Source organism: Ochotona princeps, chromosome 15 (genome assembly GCF_030435755.1).
Source record: "Ochotona princeps isolate mOchPri1 chromosome 15, mOchPri1.hap1, whole genome shotgun sequence".
Classification (NCBI taxonomy): Eukaryota; Metazoa; Chordata; class Mammalia; order Lagomorpha; family Ochotonidae; genus Ochotona; species Ochotona princeps.
The window spans coordinates 4,066,762-4,081,179 of NC_080846.1; the positions used below are offsets into that span (position 1 = coordinate 4,066,762).

Here is a 14,418-nt window from a genome sequence, read left to right on the forward strand (position 1 = left end):
AGACCCGAAAGAAGCTCTTGGCTCCTGGCTTAGGATTGGCTCAACTTGGTCACGTGGGGAGTGAACCATCGGACGGAAGATCTTCCTCTCTGTCTCCTCTCTGTATATCTGACTTTTCAATAAAAATAAATAAATATTTAAAACAAACAACAACAAAATACCAGGGTTTTATATATATATAATTTGCAAGGCTGAGTTAGAGCTGGAAAGACAGAAACAGACATCTTCCAACCACTGTTTCACTCCACAAATGGCCAGAACGGGCACAGCTGGATTGGTCCGCAGCCAGGGGCTTCTTCGGGGTCTCCCACATGGGTGCAGGGCCCAAAACACCCTTGCCATCCCCTGGTTTCCCAGGCATGCCGCCCGGACTCCGCAGCGCTGGCCCCTGATCAGTGTGTTCTGAGCAGTTGCAGGGATGGAGCTGAGATGGGGCAGGTCTGAAAGGGACCGAGCACGAACGGACGAGCGTGAGGGATTCCATTACCGCAGCTCCCCGACTGTCCAGCACGCTGGGAGCCTTGGAACCAGCGCCCAACGCGCCCACCCCGGGAGCAAGCGGTCCCTTTAAGAGGACCGAGCCCCGCCCACACCGGCACACGTGCCCTCTGACGTCCCAGAGGGGCGGGCCTCGGGGCAGTTTGAATGTCGGGCGCTCGGCGCTAGGCCCGCGGCTGCGATGTCGGTGTTAAGGCCGCTAGACAAGCTGCCGGGCCTAAACACGGCCACCGTCTTGGTAGGTGCGGGCTGCCCCGAATTCCCAGCCTGCCTTGCTCCCGGCCCGCGCCGCAGGCGCCCCGATCGTCGGCTTCTGAGGTGCCGGGAGGGAACCCTTCCATGGGGGGCGGGCAAGCCGCGCTCTGAGCCAATTGGAACAGCGGCTGTCTGAGACGGGCGGACGCACCCACCAATAGTGCGTCCCGCCTTGTCCTTGGCGGGAGAGGGAGTCCGCAGGTGTGCCCACCTCGGGTGCCCAGCCCGGGCCTCCTCACAGGCCCTGGCGCTGTCCGAGCTGCCTAGGTCGACGACGAGTGGTCGGATCTCCCCGAGGAGCGCCGGGGCCGCAGCGGCCTGGCCTCAGCTGGGCGCCTTCTCTCCCCGGGCAGCTGGTGGGCACGGACGACGCTGTGCTGCAGCAGCTGGCGGACTCGATGCTGCGGAAGAACTGCACCTCCGAGCTGAGGGTGTAAGTAGCCGGCGAGGGGTGGGAGGCGAGGGGCAGCTGCCTGCTCCGGGCGTGCCCATCCATGGCCGCGGGAGGGGGCCCGGCCCTGCGGGACACTGGACACAGCTGTGGACAGCCTGGGATGCCAGTGCCAGCTCGCCCGCACCCTGGCAGGCAGCAGGTGCTGCTGGCCCCAGTGCTCGGGCTCCTGGCTGTGTCGTGGCTAGGCCCAGCCAATGAGGGGCATCTGGGAAGTGAACCTGGTGGGAGGGCTCTCTGGCTCTTTACCTTTCAAAAGAAATGACCCCTGGGGCCGTGTGGTATGTCACCCAGCTGACCCCCCCACAGTGCCCGGGTCCCTGCAGGTAGATCTGGAGGAGGCTTCAGGCTTCCAACCAGCCCAGCTCTCGCCATCATGTCCATTTGGGGAATGAACCAGCGGATGAAAGATCTCTCTCTGCCTGTCTTCTCCTGCCAGCTTCCACTAATTCTGCCTTTCAAATAAATAGAATAAACCTTAAACCCTTAAAAACAAACAAAAAAAAAGGGCAGGCCCAGTGCAGTAGCCTAGTAGCTAAAGTCATCACCTTACACGCACCGGGATCCCATGTGGGCATTGGTTCTAATCCTGGCAGCCCCACTTCCCATCCAGCTCCCTGCTTGTGGCCTGGGAAAGCAGTCCCAGGATTGGACAGCCCAAGGCCTTGGGACCCTGAACCTGCATGGGAGACCCAGAAGAAGGTCCTGGCTCCTGGCTTCGGATCAGCTCAGCTCCAGCCATTGCAGCTGCTTGGGAGTGAATCATCGGAGGGAAGATCTTCCTTTCTGTCTCTATATCTGACTTTCCAATAATTTTTTTTTCTTAAGGCATTGCTATGTGGGAAAAGTATTCTAAACATTATAGTCTAGGTGACTGTGTGGGTTGTAAGTCGGTGTTTTTTATATTTCTTTAACTTTTTTTAAAGATTTATTTTTATTGGAGAGGCAGATTTACAGAGAGAAGGAGAAAGATCTTCCATCTGCTGATTCACTCCCCAAGTGGCCACAGCGGCCAGAGCTGAGCCAATCTGAAGCCAGGAGCCAGGAACCTCCTCCAGGTCTCCACGCAGGTGCAAGGTGCAAAGACAGGGATCATCCTTCACTGCTTTCCCAGGCCACCAGCAGGAAACCGGTTGGGCTGGGTGGGAAGCAGAGAGAACTATGCCCATATGGGTTGCCAGCGCATGCAGACAGAGGATTAGCCAGTTCAGCCATTGCACCAGCCTCATCTATTTCTTGACTTTTTTATATTTCTTGAATTAGAAGCTGAGAGAAAGGGAGAAGGAAGTGAGCAGAAGTAGAAGCTTCCAGAAAAAAAGCCTGGATGAGAATGACTTGCCCAGGTCATATGGTTGGTAATTGCTACAACTGGGATTTGAACCCGTGAGGCGGGTTTCCCTCCATATGGCTCCAGGATAACACACACCCACACACCCATAGGGATCCAGGGTATCACAGACACACACACACACCCCTCTTCTGAGGCTTGTCTCCAGTCCCGTAGCTGGGCAGCCCTGGGCCAGCTTCTACCCCAGATGCCCACCCTCCAAGGTGGTCACTGAGCTCGCACCCTGGTTGGCAGAGGCATCAGGAGTGTTCTGGCCAGGCCTGGCTCCACCCACAGGAGAGGCAGGTGGGAGCAGAGAAGTTCGAGCCACCTCTTCCCCTGTGGAGGCCGGCGAGCCCCGCGCCTGTGAGGGAGGTCTGTGTGTCTCCAGTCCTGTGGTTTGTCTGTGTTCCAGCCACCTAGCCGTGTCCCTCCCTCTGCCCTCCAGTCTGAGTCGGCCCCGGATTGACCTGATCGTGTTTGTGATCAACCTTCACAGCAAATACAGGTGAGAGCTGGAGGCTGGGCTTACGGGGCTGTGGCAGACCTTGCCAGCAGACCAACCCAAGACCTCTGATGGCCAGGACTGGGCCAGCTTTGTGGTGAAGGTCACGTGTAACTCAAGACCTCAGAGATGAGAAGGTGGGGGTGAGTCCCTCCTCGGGACAGCCCACTGAGGCAGCAAGGCACAGGGCCAGCCACGAGCCCAGAGCAGCTACATAGGCTTGTGCAGGAGCTAGGCTGGGAGCCACAGGGAGCCCGCAGACCAGCAAGTCCTCAGGCAAGGCCTCACTCCTGGATGCTGGGACAGATCTGGGATCTGCCATGACGGCCACACTGCTCGCTCACAGGGCCTCTCTGTTCACTGAAAGGGACACTTGGGGAGTGCCTGGTCCCCAGTGGAAATGAGAGCCTTGCCCGGAGGGGAGGGAGCATTTCCATGCAATTGATAAACTGCTGTAACTAACGAGGAATCCACGTGGCAACACGCACTGTGACCCAGCGGACCACTTCCGGGATCTGTCCTGACATACTTGGTTGGACACGGATGTGTGCTGCATCCTTTTGTGACAGTGAGAATGGGAGGTCAGTACACACCTGTCCTTTGGGGCCACACCTGTGGCAGATTGTGCGGGCGTCCTACAGGGTGTGGCCAATTGATGTGTTCTGGTCCAAAGGTGTATAGATGCATGTGTGGAAGCCACACATACCACTGCCTATTTGCAAATGAAATTAAAAAATCCCAGTATTACACCCCAAACTGTGGGCAGCTCCGGGGGTGCTGCGAGGGGCACTCGTGCCCTTCATATTTGCATCCACACTCATTGTCCAATTCTTTCGCAAGTGTGACTCACTTTGTAATTCGATGTAGTTTGACGGTACAGGGGCTGTGTGCTGCGCCCCTGCCCTTGCTCTCGGTCCCCCACGGGCTCGGAGGAGGGCAGCCAGTGCTTCTTGCGAGGTGATGTGATGTTCTCGGTGCCTGTTCTCACCCCAGCCTCCAGAACGTGGAGAAGTCCCTGTGCCACGTGGACGCCAGCTACTTTCTGGGGAAGGTGTGCTTCCTCGCCACCGGCGGTAAGCGCAACCCTGGTTGACTGTTGTCCACCAGCCTGGGGGTGGGGGAGCGCGGTGACCTTCTGGAGCGTCGAGGGGTCCCTGTGTGACACCCCATGGCTTTGCGAGTAAGATCCAGACTCCCCAGAAGACATGCAGTACTTTCGGCAGTCTGGCCTCCGCCTTCTTGTCTATTCTCACTTCCTCTTACTCATTCTTTGGGTCACCTCTGACGTAGTTGGGGAGACTTTGTAACCGTGGCGATGACCCAGGCTAACCTTCACCTAGCTCTGCCGGGTGCCAGGCACTAGCTGTAGCTGCCTGGTGTTTAACATTCATCTCTGAGATGAGAGTAACACATCACAGCTGAGGTTGAGTGACTTGTCCACGGCCCCCATACCTGGCTGCACACGTGGCTGCCAGCTCCAGGACCCAGTTCCTCCTGAGCCCCGTATGGCCGCCAGCTCCAGGACCCAGCCCCTGCTGAGCCCCACGTGGCCGCCACCTCCAGGACCCAGCCCCTGCTGAGCCCCACATGGCCGCCAGCTCCAGAACCCAGCCCCTGCTGAGCCCTGCATGGCCGCCAGCTCTAGGACCCAGCCCCTGCTGAGCCCCACGTGGCCGCCACCTCTAGGACCCAGCCCCTGCTGAGCCCCACGTGGCTTTTCTCAGTCCTTTTTTCCTCTTTAAGTCCTCCCCTCACCCACATGTACCTCAGAACTCGGTGTCCCCAGCTCTGGGGATGTCTGGCCAGCTGGGATGGCTGCACACAGACCCCTCTCAATAAGCATGGGCACATCAGTTCATCCACTTGGGGAGCTCAGTGGGCGGCAGCCCCGTCTCCCCTCATTTAGTAGATGAGGAAATCCCAGCACGCACCAAGCACTCTGAACACCTTTGGTCTTCCTGCGTGCCTGGAAAAGGTGACAGAACCATCACTGAGACCCGGGGTTAGGTGGGAAGTGAACTAGTGGCCAGGGCTTCTTGCATCCCAGTCCTAAGTATGGACCAAGCAGTCTGTAGATCCATAAATGACAAGCTGTCAGCACATAGCTCCCTAAGCACAGGGCCAGCAGCCCGAGGGTCCCTAAGCACGGGGCCTGCAGTCTGAAGCTCTCTCACTTCCTTGCAGCTGGGCGGGAGAGCCACTGCAGCGTCCACCAGGACACTGTCGCACGGCTGGCCCACACCTACCGAAGCCCCCTGCTCCTGTGTGACTTGGAGGTAAGCACATTGACCATGCCAGTGGGTGTAAGGCCAGCAGGCCTTTGAACTCAGCAGGCACATTGACAGTATCCATTGAGGGCTGGCATTTGCTGCTGGGTCAGGCTGCTGCCCAGGACTCTTGGGTCTCGACAGGGTGCCAAGTTTGGGGTGCTGGCTCTGCTTGCCGTTTCTGCTCTCTGCTCACACATGTGCTCAGGGGAGTGTGCGGTGGCCCAGGCACCTGGACCCTTACTGCCCACTTGGGAGACCAGCTGGAGCTCCTGACTCCTGAATCTGGCCTGGCCCAGCCAGAGCTGGGGGAACCTTCTCCATCTTTCTCTCTGCCTTTCAGATAGATACACAGACAGGCAGAGATCTGCCAAGGGCTCAGGGCCTGAGCTGCCCCCTCCTGGGCCCAGACTTCTGCTGTTGCCTTGGACACCTGCTTTTTGATATCAAGGTTCATGTTGAACACGTACACCTCTGTGCTGGGGCTGGCACCTGTCCCCAAAGGCAAGCACTGGAATGCACTCAGAGCTGTGTAGGGGCGTCCTCCCACTGTCTGCACCGGCAGTCCCTCCTTGGAGGGCTGTGGACTGAATCCAGAGGAGATGGGAATAATCACTTCTGTTTTCTAAAAACTTCCCAGGGAAGCTGAGCATTGTAAATATAGGTGGGGGGTGTGTCTGTATGTCTTGTTAGGATTGGGCCTGGGACACCTGCACCAGCGGGCCCTTAGCTCAAGGTGCCCCCGGACCTGCACCCAGCGGACCCTTAGCTCAAGGTGCCCCCGGACCTGCACCCAGCGGACCCTTAGCTCAAGGTGCCCCTGGCTGCTCGGTCTCATGCTGACTTGGTTTGTGTAATGACTGTTTTGAGCATCCCAGACTGGCCCAGGACGTGGCCCCTTGCAGACGGGAGCCTGAGGCCTGGCACCTGGCCCAGCAGGGGTGGCTCACTGCCAAGCTCACAGCTAGCCAGCACACAGCCTCTGGCCGGAGTATAGCTGTCTCCCAACGCAACAGCCGACTGTGGCTTCTAACAAGCCTCCGCCCCATCCCCAGTTTTGTTTGAAGGAGAATCTTGATTTTTTTTTTAATATTTATTTTTTCTGGGGCCTGGCACCGTGGCCTAGTGGCCAAAGTCCTCACCCTGAACGCACCAGGATCCCATATGGGCATTGGTTCTAGTCCCGGAAGCTCCACTTCCCATCCAGCTCCCTGCTTGTGGCCTGGGAAAGCAGTCGAGGACGGCCCAAGGCCTTGGGACCCTGCACCCGTGTGGGAGACCTGACTCCTGGCTTCGGAATGGCGCAGCATCGGCCGTTGCGGTCACCTGAGGAGTGAATCATTGGAGGAAAGATCTTTCTCTCTGTCTCTCCTCCTCTATATATATCTGACTTTCCAATAAAAATAAATAAATCTTTAAAAAAAAAAAAGGATTTATTTTTTCTTATTGCAAAGTCAGATTTACAGAGAAAAGGAGAGAGAAAGATCTTCCATCCGCTAGTCACTCCCCAACTGGCTGCAATGGCCAGAGCTGAGCCAATCCGAAGCCAGGAGCTTCTTTCAGGCCTCCCGCGTGAGTGCAGGGTCCCAAGGCTTTGAGCAGTTCTCCACTGCTTTCCCAGGCCACAAGCAGGGAGCTGGATGGGAAGCGGAGCAGCCAGGGCATGAATCAGCGCCCATATGGGATTGTGGCGCATGCAAGGTGAGGACTTCAGGTACTAAGTTAGCTGGGCCTGAGAATCCTAACCTTTATGGCAGAGCTCAGGCGGTGCAGTTCTCTGTGTGACCATTAGATGGCAGGCCACACCAGGTCCTGGGCCTTTTTTTTTTTTTTTTTTTGAAAGGCAGTTACCGAGGGTAAAAAAAGAGATTTTCCATCCCCTGATTTACTCTTCAAGTGGCCCCAACAGCTGGGGCTGGGCCAGGCCAAAGCCAGGAGCCTCTTCTGGGTCTCCTATGTGGGTGCCTGCCCCCACATTCCAGGTGCATTAGCAGCAGCCACAGTTTATTGGCTACACAACGCCAGCCCCCTGGTTCTCTTGTAACCTGAGGGTTTCTGCAGGAAGGAATGGGGTGCAGCCAGCTGCTGGAGGCCTCGCTGGTGTGCAGAGCAGCAGGGACTCCAGAAGCTCCTGGTCAGAACAGGGGCCTGTGGCCCTCCCATAGAGCCTCACTGTGTCTGGAGACCTCTGTGTGGCGGGAGTTGTCAGGCCCAGCTCACGGGTGAGGAGTCAACTTAGGGAAGCAGCCACCTGGGTCGGCTGCTGGAGCCCCACACTGGCCCCTGGGAGCACAGATGAGGCGGGACCAGCACTGCCCTCTCGGGACCCAGGGGGATGCAGCCAGGCGCTGTGACCACATGGGGCACACACATTCCATGTCAGGTGCCGATCTGAGGGCCAGCTGCTTCACTTCCAGTCCTGCTAACACGCCCAGGCGGCCGCGGTCATGGCTTCTGTCCTTGGGTCCCTGTCACCATGTGGGCAACCCGGATGGAGCTCTAGGCTCATGGCTTCCCAAGACTCAGCTCCGGCTGTGGCAGCATTTTGGAGCATGAACCAGCTGATGAAAGTTCTCTCTGTCCATCTCTGACTTTCACATTAAAAAAAAAAAATAGAATGAACTAGATGGATGCAGTAGGGATGTGCAGTGGCTTTGGGAAGCTGACAGGCCTTCCTGGATGTAGCCAGCAAAGCCATGGCTTTCTAGCTCCGGAGTTTGACGGGTGAGAGGCAGAGGCCTGGCCAGAGCCGGGTGGTAGCCGTGGAGCCTGGGCAGCAGGGGCTGGACTTGAGCCACAGGACCCGGATGAGAGGATTTCCTGGACAGACACTTTGTAAGTCCCTGAGGGTCTGTCAGATACCCTTCCAGGCATCAGGGAGCCCAGGTCAACCAGAACCAGAGAATGTTCCTGTTCTGTTCTGGTTAAGGAAACAGGTGCATCGTAGCTTCGAGAGGGGACCGTGACGTGTCAGGGATGAGATTCAGACAGAGGGACCAGACGTCCTCGCCACAGGCAGAAGCTGCCCAGGCAGGGCCAGCCATGGAGCTCGCCCGAGTGTGCCAGGGGCAGCGGGCAGGCCTGCAGGGCTGAGCTCAGCAAGCCAAAGGCAGGGCACTGAGAGACAGGTCAGGGCCTGGGCCCTGTGGGTCACAGCCAAGGCAGTGATTCTACACAGCACAGTTGGAGAGCTGGGGACCAGGGACGGTCTGGAGGCTTCTAGAAGTTCACCAACCTTGCTTGCTGAGCCTCAGTCTCCTCCTGCCTGGGGGTCCCCGTGTCGAGGAGGCTGTTGGAAGAACAGGGCAGGCCAAGGAGAGGGAAGCATTTGTAAGGTGGGGCATTGCGAGGGGGTGTGGCCATGATGCCAGCACGGAGGTCTGCACCCCTGGCGGCCGTGCCAGCTGCCCCGTGCTGTCTCACACCCTTTTCTCTTCTTGCCCGCAGGTGGAGGATTTCCGTGCCACCGTGGCGCAGCGCCTGGTCCGCATGCTGCAGATCTGTGCTGGCCACGTGCCCGGCGTCTCGGCCATGAGCCTGCTGTCCCTGCTGAGGAGCTCCGAGAGCCCCTCCCTGGAGGACCTGTGAGGGCCTCTGGCCCCTGGGCTGCCCTGCAACAGAGGCCCAGCCCCTGTGTGCCCCAGCAGGCCGCACTCCCACACTCTCCCGCAGAACCTGGGTCTCCTCCATGTGACATGGCTTCCCAGAAGTTATTTAAACCAAGGAGTCATGGCTAAAAACATTTGAAAAATCGCAGTCATCCACCACTGTGGCTCTGCAGGAGAGGACAGAGCGATGGGTCGTGGGGTAAGGGGCGCACACACCCCACATCCCGGCCCTGCTGCTGCAGCACCTGCTTGCTGCCTCTGGGAACCTCGGATTCCCCAGGTGTGATGGAGGTATCACACTGGGGATAATTTTGGATTAATTTTGAGAAATGGAGAGCGGTCTCCCACCTGGTGGTCCATTTCCCGAATGCCCACTATGGCATGGAGGCTGGACCAGGTCAGAGCCCAGAACGCAGTCCATGCGGGTGGCAGGATCCCAGCGAGTAGAGTCGGAGCCAGGGGTTGGACCCCAGGACCCCAGGAACGGGGACCCTGAACTAGCATTGAACCTCTAACCTGAGCACCTCCTGCCCACATGGGAGGACTGTTTCCCGAGAGCTTACGGTTGCCTACCTCACCTGACAATGTGATTCATAACACACTGTTAGGAACAGCAGGCCCTCAGCAGACAGGTGCTGGCGTGTGAAACTGCATAAAGCTGGGTTCAAACGCTGGACGCAGCCTCCTGACTGTGAAATGGGACCATCGGCCTGCAGTGCACTGAGGCATGGCCTGTCTGCTGGCAGCAGCTGGCCTGTGGGGCCTCAAGCACACTGTCCATGGTGTGTCTTCAGTGGGGTGTGAGAGGTGGCCTCAGGTTGGCCAGGAGCCTGCAAACTCTCGGTGAGCAGCGTTGGGGCCCTGGGCTCTGGGCTCTGGGTGGTGCCTCCCATGGGAACCCCTTGGCCCCTGGCTCCCAGGTGCCAAGCTGCCACTCTAGGCCCCAATAGGAGCCTCGATCCTGCTGCTGGAGTTTGAGTCCAACCCCAGCAGTTCCACCAAGTTCCACTGCCCCGGGAGAGGGCAAGCCAGGCCATGGCACAATCCTGTGCTGCCCACCTCCATCTGCTTGCCCGCTTCTGACGTCGGTAGTGTGATTTCTGCCTGGCTCCAGCCGCTGAACCGCCCCAGCCCTCTGCCTGTACCCTGGCTTGTTTGCCTGGGTGTCTGGTGGCTGAAGAAAACTGGGGGCGTCCCCACTGCAGTCGGCAGAGCTATCTCCAAGCCCCGGGCCAAGACAACTAGGACGCTGGGCACACACAGAGGGGACCACACTGCTTTGGGACTTGAGCAGGCGGGGCCAGTGCAAGGGACTCCCCGAGAGAGGGTGGGGAACCCCTCTGGAAGCTGGAGGTACAGATGTGGTCCCCAAAGCTGGCCTCAGAGGGCCCAGGACTCCAGGAGCCAGCATAGCACCCACCTTGAGGATCTTGGGCTGCAAAGGAGGCCCGGGGGTGGGGAAGGCAGCGGGCACATATGCCACCTCAGAGCCTGACAAGAGGCCCTCCTCAGCCCTGCCCACCCCCTGCCAGCACGAGCACCTCTCAGGCCTCCACGCCACATTTTCTTTGCCACCTGGTGCCATTTAACAAGTGGCATCACATTCTGGGAGCCTTCCAAGCTGTGGCGGAACACACTGCTCTCCTGGCTGCCAGCTTCCCAGTGCACTCTGCAGGGCCTGGCACTAAGAGGCCACCGCCCCTGCCTGCTGCAGAGCTGAGCCAAGCTTGCATGGCAGCCGGGTACCTTCCTGGGCCCCTCCCCAGCAGGCTGGAAGTGGGTGCCTGGGGGGTGTGCTCACCACCACAGTGACCAGAGTCAGTGCAGGAGTGGCATTGTGCCAACGGCTTGTAGGATTTGGTGCTTAGTGGTGCTGTGGGGGGCGAAGGTTGGGTGTGTCCACTTCCTATTGGCCTAGCCTCAAGGTGACCTGCTCTGAGCAAGCCTCAGTCCCCTTATCTACAAAATGGGGCCAGGCCCCCTCTGCCCAGCTGGCAGAGAGGCTGTGGGCAGCTGTGGGCACACGGAAGGACACTCCTGATGGTGGCTGCAGATCTGAGGAGGTGGGCAGCCCAAGGCCCCCTGTCAGCTGGGTGGGTGTGTGCGGTACCTGGAAGGGCAGGCCTTGTTGCAGGTTCATCTTTTCCCTTCGCAGCCATCTCCCTGGCCAGGACGCAGGGTACTCCTAGTGACGGTGGGGCTCCCTGGGGACAGCCACAGAGGGGAAGTGGCGTGGTGGGAAAGGACCCCAGCTATGCCTCCCACCACCTCTGGGGGCCCCCAGGAGAATGGGAGAGCCGGTGCTGGCCTCTAGCCTTCCTGACGGCCCACGGGCTGCCTCCCTCCCGCACAGACAAAGGCTGCTCTGGCCAAGGGACCTTTCCCAGAAGGCCTTGCTGGCTTGCCACCCCCTTGGCCCACTCTGCTGCCGCCCTGCCATCTCCTGGGGACTGGGGAGTATGGAGGCAGAGCATCCCTGTGGAACGACCCCATGCACAGAGACACCTGGGTAGGAGGGTGCTGCCAGGGCCTGCACAGATTTGAGTCCTGCCGCAGGGTGACGAGGGGAGTATGGAGACAGCCCCCCGCCCCTGACCTGGGATGAGATGGCCTTCCACGAGAGACCCCCCTTGTGCCTGGGGCCAGCACAAGAGGGGTCCCCAGGCCAAGGGGCCAGATCTGACCCCTCTCACTGTCCACAGCTGGTGTGCAGAGTGAAGGGCCCAGGGACTGGCTTAGCCTGCCCTCTCCATGCGACACGCTGTCCTTGGAAGGAATGCCCCTGCCACCTTCCCACAAAGCGGAGTGGGCTCAGGGTCCTGCTCGGGGCCCAGCCCACCTGCCAGCCCCTCGACTCAGGGACCCCTCATTCTCTCAGGCCTTCTCTGACCCCCGGTTTGGAACCCTTAACTCCCTAGGGCCCGCCCCTCTGAGTTTTCTGCCTGCACTCCTCATGCCCTGGCTTACAGTTTATAGCGGGCTTTCGCTGTTTGGGTTTTGTCTCCTTGCTTCCCAACCACCTCCTGAGACCTACGCCAGGACCTGGGGCGGCCCGGGTGGCATTTGCTCATCCATCAGAGGTGTCAGGCCAGGGACTCCTTGTCCCTGCTGGGGGGGTGGGAAAGACACCTCCCTCCCACCTGACACCCCTGCTGTCTGCCACCCACCCCCAGGAGGAGGACTAACCTCACTAGGGAACCCCAGGCTCACACTGGGAAAGCTGTGGGGGCTGCCCTGACCAAGAACCCCGCGGAGTGCCAGAAGGTGGACAGGCATGTGCGTGAACGGGTGCCCAGAGAAGGGCTGCTCGATAAGCATGTTGGGACTGGGAGGACCCAGTGTCTGGCTGCTTTAGTCCTCCTCCGGCGTCCAGAACCAAGTACGTGAGGACACAGGAGGCTGTGACAAGAGGTCTCAGTGGTGTTACCGAATGGGGGGAGCTGAGAGCTGGCACGCAGCAGCCCCAGACACACAGAGGGCTCAAGGAGGAAGCGGTCCCCCTACTCGGAGACTCGGTTCCAGCCAAGGCCTTCTGAGAGCATGTTTAGATACTGCGGGCAGAGTGGGAGTTCAGACTGCATCCTTGGCCCAGCACACTTTCACATCTAGTTCTGGGGGGACTGGGCCTCCGCCCCAAGGGACTGCCACGACAGCGCATTTGTCCCATAGGTGCCCCGTGTCCCCACTTCCTCCAGCCAGGCCGGAAGCACCATGGGTACAGACCATGCTTCACAGCCAGGTGGGCACAGGCCCCTGTACCTGCTGGCTCATCACTGTTCTTGGAGTTTGGGGGATGGGGTCGAGGGAAGACTCCCTTCTGAGAGATCTCAAATTAGCATTTCTTAAAACATTCGGTGCATGAGGCAGATTTGGTGAGAAGGGATTTTCAGCAACAAAGTCCCTCATTTCCCACTTAGGAATATATTGAGGTCATAACGTATTTAAAGTAAAAGGGAAATTTGCAAAAAAAAAAAAAAAGTTGATTAACCTTTCTCTGTCAGTCATACCTCATTGTCAAAATGCCATATACAAGTGTTTGGGGAGTAGGTACCACAGGGTAGTGGGCCTGCCCAGGGGGCACCGGGGGCTCCATGCCCCTCCACACATTCCTCGCCCAGGGCGTCTAGCTGCTGGCAGTTTCCTGAGCTGTAGCTGTTACAGTATCCTGGTAATAAGCCATGGGGTGAGACCCCGGGAGCCCCAGCTCTGGCTTCGGGCCTTGGGAGGTGGCAGCGGTGGCACCAGCTCACCAGGTAGGTCCCTGCCACGTCCAGGGGAGACGTGAGCTGGTCCCAGGACCCGAAGCCACTCAGCGCATTGCAGACCCTGCAGGAGTGGTGACCTGGTGGACAGAGGTGCTGTCTGTGACGCTCCAGTAAGTTATTTGAACAAGATTTTTTAGATAAATGTAAAAGATTTGAATAAAGAAATTTATAAACTTGGTTTGAGCAGTTTTTTTGTTTTTTTTTTTAAAGAAGCATACATCGAGGAGTAACCTAATTTCACTGGCGTGGGTGAAATTTCTCTTAACCACCAAGTCACCCAAGCCCAGGCGCGAGGCTGGCCGCAAGCCCTTTTGGGAGGCCGGAGTGAAAAGTTCTGTCTGAGGTCAGGCACCTGCACACACCACAGACATGAATCGCCCTGGTTCCCTGCGGGTCCAGGCTCTGTCCCGAGCTCTGGCTCAGCACAGACACGTGGGGGCACCCAGTGAACATCTGTGACTACCCCCACCCCACAGCCAATGTGAAGGATTCCCCTAACCGAGACTTTTTTTTTTTTAATTTATTTATTTGTATTGCAAAGTCAGATATAGAGAGAGGAGAAGAGACAGAGAGAAAGATCTTCCATCCATTGATTCACTCCCCAAGTGACCACAATGGCCGGAGCTGAGCTGATCCAAAGCCAGGAGCCAGGAGCCTCTTCCGGGTCTGTCACGTGGGTGCAGGGTCCCAAGGCTTTAAGCCGTCATCAACTGCTTTCCCAGGCCACAGGCAGGGAGCTGAATCAGAAACAGGGCCGCCAGGATTAGAACCAGCGCCCATATGGGATCCCAGCACGTGCAAGAAGAGGACTTTAGTCACTAGGCTACTGTGCCGGGCCCACCTGAGACACTTTAAATTGCCACATCTCGCATCTGGGTCTACGTCGGGTCTCATGCCTTCTGTGAGCTGTGGCCCTCAGGCTTGCACCCTCAGCTCTGGGCCCATGGAGCCACTCTCTCCTGGGCACAAGAACCTCCTGACCCCTGGGTTCCCACAAGCCTCAGGGCAGAGATGACACTGCAGGGGAGGGGGCTGCAACTCGTCCCCTGGCCAGTGAGAGACCCCCTTGCCCTGGCGCTGCTCCAGACTCCCAGCTCCCCCCTCACATACGCCCACACCTGGCACCGCACACCCACTCCTTGCAGCTGCCCTGCCGCCTACGCCTTCCTGCTGTGGAGTTGCTGGCCCGTGGGCAGGGGGTGGGGAAGCAATGGGCCAGGTCCCCCCAAGGCTGGCTCACTG

The 14,418-nt window shown here is 58.6% G+C and overlaps 1 protein-coding gene across 1 annotated transcript; it reads left to right on the top strand.

Annotated features, from left to right (window-relative positions):
• Nucleotides 1-604: 604 nt before the first annotated feature.
• Nucleotides 605-9,384, top strand: CENPM (centromere protein M). The gene is made up of 6 exons (XM_004589464.2): nt 605-736; nt 1,107-1,186; nt 2,947-3,039; nt 4,030-4,109; nt 5,221-5,312; nt 8,751-9,384. Exons 1-6 carry the CDS (start codon nt 680-682, stop codon nt 8,889-8,891), a joined length of 543 nt encoding a protein of 180 aa, XP_004589521.1. The 5' UTR covers nt 605-679; the 3' UTR covers nt 8,892-9,384.
• Nucleotides 9,385-14,418: the final 5,034 nt, after the last annotated feature.

Excerpts from the sequence above, each read along its gene's own strand:
- CENPM (XM_004589464.2), top strand. The coding sequence starts at position 680 with ATGTCGGTGTTAAGGCCGCTAGACAAGCTGCCGGGCCTAAACACGGCC. Across the intron at positions 737-1,106 it reads TAAACACGGCCACCGTCTTG|CTGGTGGGCACGGACGACGC; the intron begins GTAGGTGCGGGC and ends CTCCCCGGGCAG. Across the intron at positions 4,110-5,220 it reads GTGCTTCCTCGCCACCGGCG|CTGGGCGGGAGAGCCACTGC; the intron begins GTAAGCGCAACC and ends ACTTCCTTGCAG.